The sequence below is a fragment of the Dermochelys coriacea genome, chromosome 1 (genome assembly GCF_009764565.3).
Source record: "Dermochelys coriacea isolate rDerCor1 chromosome 1, rDerCor1.pri.v4, whole genome shotgun sequence".
Classification (NCBI taxonomy): Eukaryota; Metazoa; Chordata; order Testudines; family Dermochelyidae; genus Dermochelys; species Dermochelys coriacea.
The window spans coordinates 257,788,346-257,800,864 of record NC_050068.2 but is presented as its reverse complement, the minus strand read 5'-3'; the positions used below and the strand labels follow the sequence as shown (position 1 = coordinate 257,800,864).

The window sequence follows — 12,519 nt, the reverse complement described above, 5'->3', positions numbered from 1 at the left end:
ATTCTTCTAATATCAATATAATTAGAAACATAAATCTGTTGTTTCAACTGCATTGTTCTGTTTCAGTTTAAATCTATGCTTTGAGTATGGTTGGTTGGTGGGGTGTCTGGTTTTTGTTTTGTTTTTTTTGTTTTTGTTTTTTCTGGTCCTCTAGTTATGTACTGTGGTCCCAGTGTGCAACACTTACAATGGTTAGCACTTACCCAAATAGTTGCATTCGAGTCAAATGCTCACTTGTATGAACAGGGTCCAGATCCCATTGAAATGAGTAGAAGTTAGGTACCTAAATACCTTTGAGGAGCTGGGCCTAAGCTCCTTGGGGTGGGGCCTGTCTTTTTGTTCTGTGTGTACAGCACCTAGCATAATGGGATCCTAGTCCATGAGTAGGGCTGCTAGGGCTAGTCATGCAAAGAATAAGGGTTATACAACTGGGCCCTAGGAAAACAATCATAGCACCAAACGATCTTTCCTGCTCTTCATTAAACCACCCCTTTCTGTAATGAGGGCCTAATTTGCAGAGATGCTGACAGCTGCAGCTCCCATTGACTTCATCTGGAGCTACAAGTGCTCAGCATTTCTAAAGAGCAGAAGTAAAATTTTCAAAAGCACCAAGTGACATAGGCACTTAAGTCTCATTGAAAGTCAATGGCATTTAAGGCTCCTAAGTGACTATCATTTTTGAAAATATGATGTAGAATACAAAGTCATTTTAGGTGCTTTTGAAATTTTGCCTAATTTCCCTAATATTCCAGAATCATATCCCCATTGATTTTCAGTGTTGTAACCAAGTTGGTCCCAGGATATGAGAGAGACAAGATGGGTGAAGTAATGTCTCTTATTGGACCAGCTGCTGTTGGTGGAAGAGACAAGCTTTCAAGCTTCACTGAGCCCTTCTTCAGATCTGAAAAAGGTAGCCAGATTGTCACAGCTAAGTACAAGGTGGGACAGATTGTTAAGCATAAGGGGTTGCAAGAAACCACTTAAAATGAAGTAGACAATTAACACCTCTGCAATTATAGGACAAAGAAGGTTTACTAGGTTACAAAATGTTGTAATGAGTCATAAAACCAGTGTCTGTGTTGCAACCATGATTTTTAGTGTCTAGCAGAGTTATAAATTTAAGTTCCCTAGCTCATTTTTTGAAGGCATGTGGGTTCCCTTTGAGGACAAAGACTGATACGTCAGATATAGAGTGATTGCTTTGTGAAAAGTTTTCTTCCACAGGTGATAGGGTGTTTATTGTCTTTTATCATTTTTCTGTGTGAGCTCTTTTGAGAGCATAGTGATTGGCTGGTTTCACCCACATAGCCGTTGTTGGGGCATTTGATGTACTGGATGAGGTACACCACTTGTTGTGATAGGCATGCATAGGGTCCATGGCTCTTGAAAGATGTGTTGTGGAGGGTATTGATCATTGTAGCAGTAGCGATATATCCGCAGGTTTCGCATTTGTTGTTCTGGCAGGCTCTGGTGCTGCTTTGAGTTAGTGTGTCCTGGTCTGAGGGGAGCTTGCTTCTGATGATGAGCTTGGAGAGGCTGGGGATTGTTTGAAGGCCAGAAGAGAGAGTTCAGTAAAGATTTCTTTCAGGATGTGGTCCTCATCAAGTATGGGTTGTAACTGTTTGATGATGCCCTATATAGATTCCACTGTGGGATGGTAGTGACACATAGGGGGTGTTATCAGTGGGGGGTGTTCCCCCATATTGAAGTAGATTATCTCAGGGTATCTGCATGGCCTGTTCCATTACACAGTCTACTCTGATGGAGTGTCCTTGTTTGGTGAAGGCAGTTTTAAGTGTGTTAAGTGTGTAGGACTTTCTCCTCTGAGCATGTTCTGTGGTATCTGAGTGCCCCAGGGATTATATGTTAAGCTACACCTTTAACTTTAGTAATTTTTCTTCACCAGAGCTCCTGCCTCAGAACCCTTTGTACAGCTGGCTGCTCTGTTCTCTCCTACCTCCTGTACAGAGCGATTGTGGATTCTGGGTGTAACAAAACATTCCATGATGGGTCGAGATCCCTGGAGGAGAAAGAAATGAAAAATGAATGCAGGGACAGAGACACCCCCATCCTCCCCCTCCTAGAACCTCCCCGTCACAGTTATGGCACCCTGGGGGAGGGGAAAAACATCTTTGATAATCCCACTAGCTCCTAAGTAGTCTTAGTCTCAGATCTTCAAGCCCCCCAAGACTTTCCTCACAATTATAGCCCCTCTCCAAAGATCCCTTTCTGGCAGACGCAGCCTCTCTGGAGGGGTCCCTCTCCTGTATGATTTTAGTCACTCTCCTGGACTCGAGGTTGGAGGAAAGGATCTCTGAGGCTATTGGCCTTTCCAGTATCTATTTAGTAACAGAACAAGAGAACACCCATGGGGGAGGGGAACAGCCCCATCCATCCCCAGCTGAAGACAGTGCAGAAAAAGCAGCCGGGGGGTGGTACCACCTGTAGCCAGCAAAACACGCCCTTTGCTCAGGGGAACCCCCTTTTGTGCAGAAAGAAACCCGCAATTCCGCTCCCCACTGTAGGGAGAGAGCAGGGTCACCAGTTCCGTCGCTGAGACTAAGGACTGAGCAGAGACTACTCTCTCTGGCTCGCCTCCTTCGCTTTACGGGGTCATTCCCAACCTCCAGCAAACAAACCCAGCACATCCCACATCCAGCACGTGTGTGCCAGACAGATGCCCGCTGCGCCCAGCTGTGCGTGGAACCGCTGCAGCGCTGCCGCCTGTCAGGCACGGGACTGAACCGGGCAGGCTGGGGCGGGGAGGGGGTGGGGGGGGGCGAGGTCTCACCAGACAGGCCTAAACGTCGTCATGAAACCACGCTCGGTCCTCCGATCCTTCCTCTTGTCCCCGCCGGGAGGAACGGCGGCGGCTGCGGAACCGAGCAGCTGCTGCTGTGGCTCCTGTTAGGGATGGTGCCAGACATCAGCATTCATTTGTTGACAAACAAAACCTCCTGAGCGTGTTTGCCATTTTACTGTGCTCTGAGGAGGGGCAGGGCCGGGGGGAATTCGGGGGCGAGGGCTGCTCTGCTGTGGCTAGGTTAGCAATTTACAGGAATAAATAGGATTGGGGCGGGGTGGGATCCTAAAGACTCGTGGAGTAGGGCTGGGCATAGCTGGGGTTTGAGCGTTCTCCTGCCCCGTCCGAAGGAGCTTGCCCTGCACCGGTTTTGTTGTGCTGCGAGACACTGGCTTTTTGGTAGGGAAAGGGGGAGTCTCCTTGTCCCTTCTATACCCCAATGTAGCCACGTGGTTGCCCCGTCAATAAACTTTGTTTCCCCTTGCTTGGCCGGGCTGTTTTATGCACTGAACGCCGTTTGTAGACTTTCCTGGGTTTAAATGTGTTTATTGGGACAAAGAAGACAACCAGAAGTCGTTGGCAATGGAGCCACACGGTGAAGAGGGAAAGCAAAGGAAAAGGGAAAAAGCAGAAGACAAAGGAAGAGAGAATGTATGATCTTCACACTACAGCAAACCTGTCATTGCCTGTGTGGGCAGAAATGGTTCGTCTAGAAAATTAGGCTATAACCCAGGTAGTCTAGTAATTTACTTGCAAAGCTGAGAAGCGGGTGTTTTATTGTATGTCAGCCAGTATTCGATAGCAGAAGGCGACGTTTAGAGATTAATTTATACCCGGTGCAAAGTGGTTTGTAATTCACTTTTAAAATTTTTTTTAACAAACTCTTTAGCGTTCAGCAGACATCTGAGAGATTGTCTTATAAGCAAGAGCTCAGCGGAGGGGGGCGGGAGAGGAGAGAGAGAGTTATGAAATTGCAACGTGTCTCAAACGCTCCAACTGATTCAACTTCCCTGCACCCCCCCCCCCCCCCGCAGAAAAACAGTGAACCTAAAGCAGCCCTTCTGGTCTCTTGTTCTATGAACTATGAAGCTGATCAGAGAGAAATTAAATCTGTAGCATCAGGAATTAGATGAAGTCATTTTTCTCTTTACTGCTGTTAGATTAAAGAACAGCTACACATATAGAATGTCGAGCGAGGCGAATAATACAATTAACCTAGTGTAATGAAGGGGGAAAGGATTATGACATGCTTTGATGTCAGCATTGTACAATGTTATAGACATGTTTTCGAATTCGGTACTAACGAGTTATGTCTGACACAGGAAACTAAAAATACAATTAACTATTCCGACTTTGATTCGAATGGATTCAATCAACGCACCTTTCGGTTTCAAATGGAGACATGAAAGGAGCATTATTTTTTGAGAGGAGACACTTCAATTTGCAGCAACCCTTTTTTAAAAAATCCTTTTCATTACTAATCTTTTCAAAATGTCTGCTTGTTGGAACAGCATTTGGGATTTCAAGGAAAGCTACAAAGAGAGAGAAAGACACCCAGAGATTCATGCACTATTAGTTAGGAAGAGACAAAGAAATGAGAGGAGAGAGGGGGGAAACCCCACTATGTAACTTTTAGCCAGCCTTAGAATAATAGAGATCAAGTGCTTTTAAAAAAAAACATTTTATTTAATTTTGAATTACCCTTCCACGTTACATTTCCCCCGTCTCCTGGGAAGAGAAACGGCTGATTGAAGTTTTGTGCTGGTCTAATTGTGGTGTGAGGGTTGTATTTGGAGCTCTGGGCACGTATCGCTGGAATGCGAAGGAGGCTGGGCTGAGAGCGAGCGAGCGAGATCCAGCTACGCCTTTCTCTCAGCTCCTGGATCCCAGGGGAGTTATCATTTCAGGGTTGGAAGAAGAGGGGTAAAAACAGGAAAGGACAAGTGGGAAGGCTAATCAACCCCTTCCCCATCCCTCCCTGCTCCTCCGAGCAGAGCAGGGTCAATCGCATTTGCAGACGCTGGGGAAAAGAGGATATAGGAAGAGGAAGCGCTTGCCCCCCAGTTTCCCATCAGCATCCCGGGCAAGAGGCACAGGAGCTGTTCTTCAGCACCGCGGAGAAATCGGTGCAGGGGAGCTGTCCACTTCAGCACCACCACGGTAATGCAGTAGGTGGGAGAGGAACTAACCAGGGAAGGGAGACAGAGGCAGCAAATCCTGCAGCAAGGCACCGGTTCCCTTCTTTTCAGAAGCTTTGCCAAGAGGAGGGAAATCCGTCTCGATTCTCTGGGAGAAACCCCCCCCCTCTTGCCCACTTTAACAACAACAACAACTGCTGCTGCTGCTGTGGGGAAAGCCATGGAAGGCAAGACCTCAGGACCTGTACCGCTGAAATCAAGGGCTCACAGTACACTGGGAAGTCTGGTTTGGTGGTAGGAAAAAAGAAAGGACGAAAAGGAAGGAAGAATTTGAACCCCCCAAAAAGCCAACCACAAAAATCCCGGGAAGATAACTGAGAAGAAAAAGGATTTTCATGGCGCAGGCTGCAGAGCTAAGCAAGACGCCTGAAGGTTGCATCTCTGCTCTTACAATCTCTAACTGTCTAGGTCCAGATAATGAGAGATTGTGTTGAGGATGCTGCTGCTGCTCCCCTGTTCACTGTGGAAGCCATCTCCAAATTAGCCATTACATATGGAAACTGGAGACCAGAATTTTAGAAAAAGGGATTAAGGCATCTCATTTTGGGGGGGTTCTCGCTTTAGTCTTTTTTGTTCTTTTCTTTTTCTTTTCTTTTTCTTTCTTTTTTTATATTACAACTGGAACGTTTCTGATTTAAAAGGCAAGCCTCTTCCCGTGTGGTCTTTATAATTTACACTATTTTCCGTGGGCTTTCTTACCTCCCTTTTTGATATCTCTCTCTCTCTATATATATATATATATACCCATTATATTAGTAGTGGAATTATTATTTTATTAACACACACACCCCAAGAATCGGAAGGCGGTTGGGTATTTGTATAATGAAGAATTATGGGGCTCTTTGACAGAGGTGTTCAGATGCTTTTAACCACCGTTGGTGCTTTCGCTGCCTTCAGCCTGATGACCATAGCTGTGGGGACCGACTACTGGCTTTACTCCAGAGGGGTTTGCAAGACTAAAAGTGTCAGTGAGAACGAAACCAGCAAAAAGAACGAGGAAGTCATGACCCATTCTGGATTATGGAGAACCTGCTGCCTGGAAGGTATTTGATTCCGGATCTCCTCCCCCCTCCCCAAATAAATCTCTCCACATTCCACCATTTTCTCACTTCCACCGTGGAAAAACGGTGGTTGGGTTAGTTGCTGAGGAAAGAAAAGCCAATAAGAGGGGTAAAATATGCTCTCTACGCTGTTCCTTTATCCTTTCCTCTTCCCCCTTCCAAAATAAACCCCCTCCTAATTAGAGTAATCTATGCACTGTGTAAACATCCAGAGACCCTGTTAAAAGCAATTGTGTGATCCGCCTTTTTCCGGATCATTATTGCCTGGGAAAGCAAGTGAAATGCTACATAACTGGCGCACTGTTGGCTATAATAACAGAGTAAAATAATTGCTCTCCGTTGCAAATTGCTTTGATGATCATAAGTCTGGGAACTGGGAAAAAAAACGGCAAAACACCTCATATGTAAATATCAAGTTCCCTGTATGGGGGGATAAAAGCACCTAACCCCCGATCTTGTTCTGTCTAAACAGCCTAATTTGGAAAATCCGAATGATTCCAGTCAGCTCAAGCAGAGTTCAAGAGCATTTCATAATGTCTCTGAGCAGCCACACGCTGCTGGGGTGGGTTTTGTTTTTGCGGGGTCCCCCCTCCTGTTTGTTTGTTCTCTTTAAAGGGTTACTGCAAAGTCTAAAAATAAATAAGTCTTTGAACAGAAAACCAGCCTAAGTATAATGTGGTGAAACTGAGCTGCAACTCAGCTCCCACATACAGTGACAAGTCTGATGGCCACTGGAGAACCAGCAATGCAGCCAACCTCTGGACTCAGACGTTGGGGGGAAGGGGGGGAGTGGGGAGAGGAGGCGAGCACTTTGCTTTTAATTCTGTGTTGTTTCGTATTGCTATTGGAGTATGTGTGCATGGGGGGGGGGTCTTCAAATCACGTCCTGGAAGGAGAGGAGCACGGATGCAAATGTGTGGTTTATGGACACACACACACACACACAGAGCATTTCGGTGCATCGTAAAATCGGTGTTCCAGACGAGACTGTAAGCAGGAGGGTCGATTGGGGGTGGGGTGGGGACATCCACAGATAATGTGCACGTATGTCCATGTCTCCATGGGTCCACCTTAACCGAATTAGCCTTGGTCGCTCTGATGAGGAGCGGGAAGTGGATCCCGCAGAATTGGTTTTCTAAAACCAGCCCTGGAGCTTTGGGGGTGGGGTGGAGGCGGGGAGGGAATAACCTGTGTTGTGTCCTAACGTCTCTCACCAAACCAGGCTGTTTGGAAACGGTTGTGGTCCGGGAAGAAGCGCGAATGGTCGCCCCCCTCCCCAGTTCTTGGTGCAAACGGTTGAGTGATGGCTGGACATGTTTTGAATAGCTAAGTGACTTCATTGAGCGATGGTCTGTTTGACGCATACTGCATTTGGTGCCCTTTCTCTATCCAAACCGCCGCCTTTCACACATTCTGCAGAGGAGCTCTCTTCTGCATACTTGGTGCTAGCTCCAAGCCAGAAAATCAATAGCAGTAAATTCAGCGGGGAGGTTTTAAACACACACACACACCTTCCCCAAAACAAAAACCCAAACCCCCACCACCCGTCCTTAAGACCCGCTCAGGGAGCTTTCATCCGAATCGGGGAGAGAGACAGCTACTTCATTAAACATTGATATAAGAGCCCTTCAAAGGAAAAGGAAAGAAAAGCGAAATGAGATGGGGAGCTTTGGGGCAAACAGCCTCTCGGTGATCTGTGTCCCTAGGCTTGGCGATCTAGCTGGGAGATGAAGGCGAGAGATAAGAGGGGGGAAGGGCATTGATGTAGGGAATATTGTGCATTCCGATTGTGTGTACACCCACAGGCACGTAGCTATGGCTACAATGGGGCGGGGGGGGGGACGGACACACGACAAATCGGAGAGGTTGCATTCCTTCTCCCCCACATTGGACCGGCCCCTAAAGGCACAGAAACTGACATGTCCTGAGCTGGGACTACCCCTAGATTACAAGCACTGGACTATTTACATTAAAATGTCATAATTGCCCCCCCCCCAGGGTGACCAGACCTGCGGTTATTAGGGGCTTTGTCTTATAGGCAACTATCTTCCCGGCCCCCCCCCGAAAAAGTGTCCCGATTTTTCACACTTGCCATCCGGTCCCCCAAGGAGCCATCAGCCCCTTGCACTCCCTCGCTAGCAGGCTCTGGGGCTCTCTCCCTCGCTCTGTGAATGAGCTTCAAGGGTTGGGAATTGCAACAGGGGGGTGTGAGATGCAGACAGACAGACAGCTGGCTTGGCCCTGCAGGACCCTCTCCCCCTCAGCCTGCGCTGGTAGGGCTCAGCGCCCCGCTCCCTGGCAATAATCAGCTCCCGCCTCCCCATCCCCGCTTTGTTTAATTGCTCTGCCGCCAAGCTATGTGAACCTTCAGCGGGAGATGAGGCTTCCCATCCCACTACGGGGGAATGCGGAGGCAAAGAGGGAGGGTGGAGCGCACAGCTACAGCTCTGCTGCTAATTAACTAGCCCAGCTGCTAAAATCGGCCTTTCCCGAGCGCAAGGCCAGGTAGAGTTTGCACTAAAACTTTGACAGAGGGCTGGTGAAGCAGCACAGTTTGCTGGCCAAGGGTGCGTGCAAAGCGGGGGATTTTAGAGCATTAACTCTAAGCGGAATTGGCCTTTGCTGCTGGGACAAGCCAGCAGTGCCTCATGCTTCCCTAGGAGGGGCCTTCCCCGCAGGGATTTCTGTGGGGTTGGGTTTCTTGTCATTCCCTACCCTAGCTGACCATATTTCAAATCTTCTTGTCAAGCTGCTGTCTAAGGGTTGCAAATGAAAAGCAACTTTGTGTTTGCCTCTCATCTCTCTGGGGTTTTTATTAGTGCGGTTGGCTTCCCTGCCCTTTCCGGAGAGAGAATCAGAAACACTTCTCTCAGTCACCATATTTGAAAGCCGGCTGCTTGGGGGCCAGGACCTGTTCCTGTTTTTCACAGAGTTCACCAGTGGCCTGGCACCTGGGAGGACAGAAGGCTGAGATCTCACCTGGGGGTTCAGCTAGATGAACCTGGCAGTCCCTTCTAACCTCATGATACTATGAAGTGTACAATGAGTGGAAATGGCAAAGAGGACCCTCCGTCTGGAATCCCCCACATCTACAGGGTGGTGGTGTACTGTAGTGAGACACACTCACCATTAGGTCGGAGTTTTCCCATCAACTTCAGTGGGCTTTGGGTCAGGCCTGTAAGGTGAGGTGTGTGAGAAGCTACACTGATGGAAAAGAACTGAGGAAGTAGTCAATGTTTGTTCTTGGCCTACTGGCAGAAGGACACTGTCCAGGCCACTGGCATGTGGAGTTGCCTTAGTCCTCCAAGGACTCCGTGAAATCTGGGCTGGTGCTGGATAGTGGTGGATAAGTACTGTAGTAATCATTTCAAATTGAGCTTTTCTTTTAGAAATATTCTTGTAATTATTTACCTTTATATAGGCCCGATGTTGCTGGGCATCCTCATGGATCCCTCTATTCAAGGGTCCTTCTGCTTCACCAATCAGTCTCAGTTATCACCTAGAGCTCTCTCCTTCCCTGGCCCCATCTATCTCTCAGGTATTATCTGGCCCCAGTTACCATCCTGTCAGCCTCCATGTTCATTCTGCTTTTGGCTCTCTCCACCCATTCTGCTCCCTGCAGCAATCCACCTCCCCAGTCCTCATCCTGCGGTAAGAGGGAAACTTAGTATCTCGGCCAAAATTTCCAAAAGCGATTAGTTATTTGGGGGAAGAGGGAGCGTGTTTTTCAGGGGCACTTTCTGAAAATCAGGTCCCTTTAAGGTGTCTCAAGTTAGGCACCAAAATATTCAAGTACTCAAAGTCACTAGTCCCTTTTGGAAATCTGGGCCCCTTGTTCCTTCTGTGTGAGGGTTCAGCTTCTTTCAGACAGTAGCTTGGTTCCCCACAGTGGACTTCCAACCTTATACTGGAGGACCTTCTGTGCTAGAGTGAATAAAGATTCCAATCTCAATGTTCTTTCATAGCAGAGGGTCCTTTCCCCTCTTTCTCCAGCCCACCAATGAGTTCCAGTCCTACACTAGGGTAAGAGGAGAAATGTAGTCTCTGCTCATGTTAAGTACCAAACTAGCGATGTTTTTTGATCTGCTTCCAGGTACCTCTCTCTCTCATAGAGCTGCACTGTCTAAGCAATTTCTCATGTCACTCAAGAATCTTTGTGCTGTTTTTCTTAAAAGGGCAGAGACTAGCTCCTTTAATATAAAAACCGCACTCTTTTTTAATTGCTCACCCACCCATCAAACAGCTGAGATCTGCAAACTCACTGCACCCATAGATCTGCTACTCTACGCCTTTTCTGCCTTTAAGAAAGTTGTTAATCCTCCAAACCATTTCCCTCTTTGCATGGAGCCTTTTGTATATTTATTATTATGAATGATACTTCTGGTCTAACTGTAGATTTCCATTACTAGGAACTAATTTGATCCTCCTCTTATAGAATCTTAAAACCTGAAAGACAGTAGTTTATTGGGGCCTTATCAAGGCTAGCAGTATGTTAAGAACTATTAGGAAAGAGCTAGAAAATAAGACAGAAATATCACACTGCCACTGTATAAATCCAGATTGTAACCACACCTTGAATACTTTGCGCAGGTCTGCTTGCCCCATCTCAAAAGGGATATAGTGGCACTGGAAAAGGTTCAGCTAAGGGCTGTGGAATGGCTTCCATATCAGGAAAGACTTAAAAAAAAGTAGGGTTGTTCAGCTTAGAAAAGAGAGAACCGGAGAATGGGGGGATATGATAGAGGCCCACAAAATCCTGAGTCGTGTGGAAAAAGTGAATTGAGCAGCATTATTTACCCTTTCCCACTATACAAAAACCAGGGGTCACCTGATGAAATTAACAGGCAGCAGGTTTAATACAAACAAGAGGAAGTACTTTTTCACACAATGCACAACTCACCTGTGGAACTCATTGCCATGTGATGTTGTGATAGCTAAAAGTATAACTGGGTTCACAAAAGAACTGGATAAATACATTTGCCAAGATGATCAGCAATGGAATCCCATGCTTGGACTGACCCTAAGCCTCTGACTATCAGAAGCCAGAAGTGGAAGACAGATGGATCATAATTGCCCTGTTCTATGCAGTTCCCCTGAAGCTCTGGTACAGATACTGGGCAAGATGGACCCTGGTCTGACCCAGTCTGACAGCTCTTATGTTCTTAAATAGAAATGAACTGTATTTTATATTTCTGTATTTTTATTGGCTCTGTCATATCATTATTATTAGAAAAGGAACAGCTCTTGGAGGCTTTTTATACTGGAGAAAATAGTCCAGTGAGAGAAGGCATGAGTGATGTGTGTAGGGTTAGACATCCCTGTAGATCTCACTGGTGTGAAGACAAGTAATTGAATGGATGTTGGTGCAGAAAATAATTCCTGCCTAGAGACCCTTCCTGAGGAAAATTAATGAGCTGATCTGTTTCTCTTTCCAGCTTGTTATATCTGAACAGTGCATAGGAGTGTAGTGCAATTTCAGCGTTCATGAAAAGGAAGGGTTGACAGCAAAATAAAGCAGGGTGCAGGCAGACATTGGGTAAGCTTTTTCCACGCAGTTCTGGCAACATACTTCATCCTCGACCTGTGTAGACTCCCTGTTGTTTCAGTACTGGGCTACCTCACAGCTTTGTCATTGTACCTTGTTCATGATCTGCTCCTCAATCTCCTGTCCTGGTCCCAGTACCCCCACACAGCTCTGCCAATGCACCTCAGTTCAGCCCTGCAAAACTGCCTGTTACTCTAGTCCTTGGCTCACACAGCTTTGCCAGTGCCCCCCAGTCCTGACTAGTAGTACCCCTTGCTGTTCTACTCCTGGACCTCCTCTGAGCACATGCTGTAAACAGCAACAGATTAACTCAGGGTCCTTGTACCTTCAAGGTCCAGGATCACAGGAGGCCTAGATGCAGTGCTGAGCCTGAGCCACAGCAGCAGGTGATGGCCCAGCGCATAGCTGATTGCTGCTGGCTTTCCACCTACTACAGGGAGGGTCTGGGCTGGCTGGCTGCATCTTCGTTGTGAAAAAGATCAAGGATTCAAAAGTTGGGGAAAGATTACATTTCATTAGGGTGAGGGACAGCAGACAGGAAGTTTGCCTATGGAGCCCTGAAGCTTTGGTGGTTTTGGTCCTCCTCTAGACTTAATTCATAGCTGACTGTAAATAAGTGCAAGTTGTGCAGAGCTTTTATGATGTGGGTGAATATCCAACAGGCTGGGACCAGCAAATTCATTTCATTTGTGAGCTATGACAGGTTAGTGCTCATCTACAATGGTGAACGGCTGGGCACTGACTTCTAAATAGCTCTAAAAGAGAAAATATGAATCCTCCTACTGAGAGAGAGGGAGCAGTGAGTTAATATTGTCCTGAAGTACACCAGGAATTGCCTTGTTGAAGGGAGTGGGTGGGAAATGTAGTGGGAGGGACACAAAGATGTAGTGTGGCAGCAGTAACGCATAAAGA

General features: G+C 46.9%; 1 protein-coding gene across 2 annotated transcripts in view; it reads left to right on the top strand.

The window, feature by feature from the left end:
- The first annotated feature begins 4,005 nt into the window (after positions 1-4,005).
- Positions 4,006-12,519, top strand: part of CACNG2 (calcium voltage-gated channel auxiliary subunit gamma 2) — a 62,398-nt gene continuing 53,884 nt past the window's right edge. The window contains exons 1-2 of one of the 2 annotated variants that reach the window (XM_038422148.2): positions 4,007-5,373; positions 5,899-6,044. In XM_038422148.2, coding sequence (XP_038278076.1) covers positions 5,903-6,044 — 142 coding nt within the window. In that variant the 5' untranslated portion in view covers positions 4,007-5,373; positions 5,899-5,902. Of the gene's footprint in view, positions 6,045-12,519 lie in introns of both variants that reach the window. The other variant, XM_038422139.2, reaches the window with a different exon arrangement.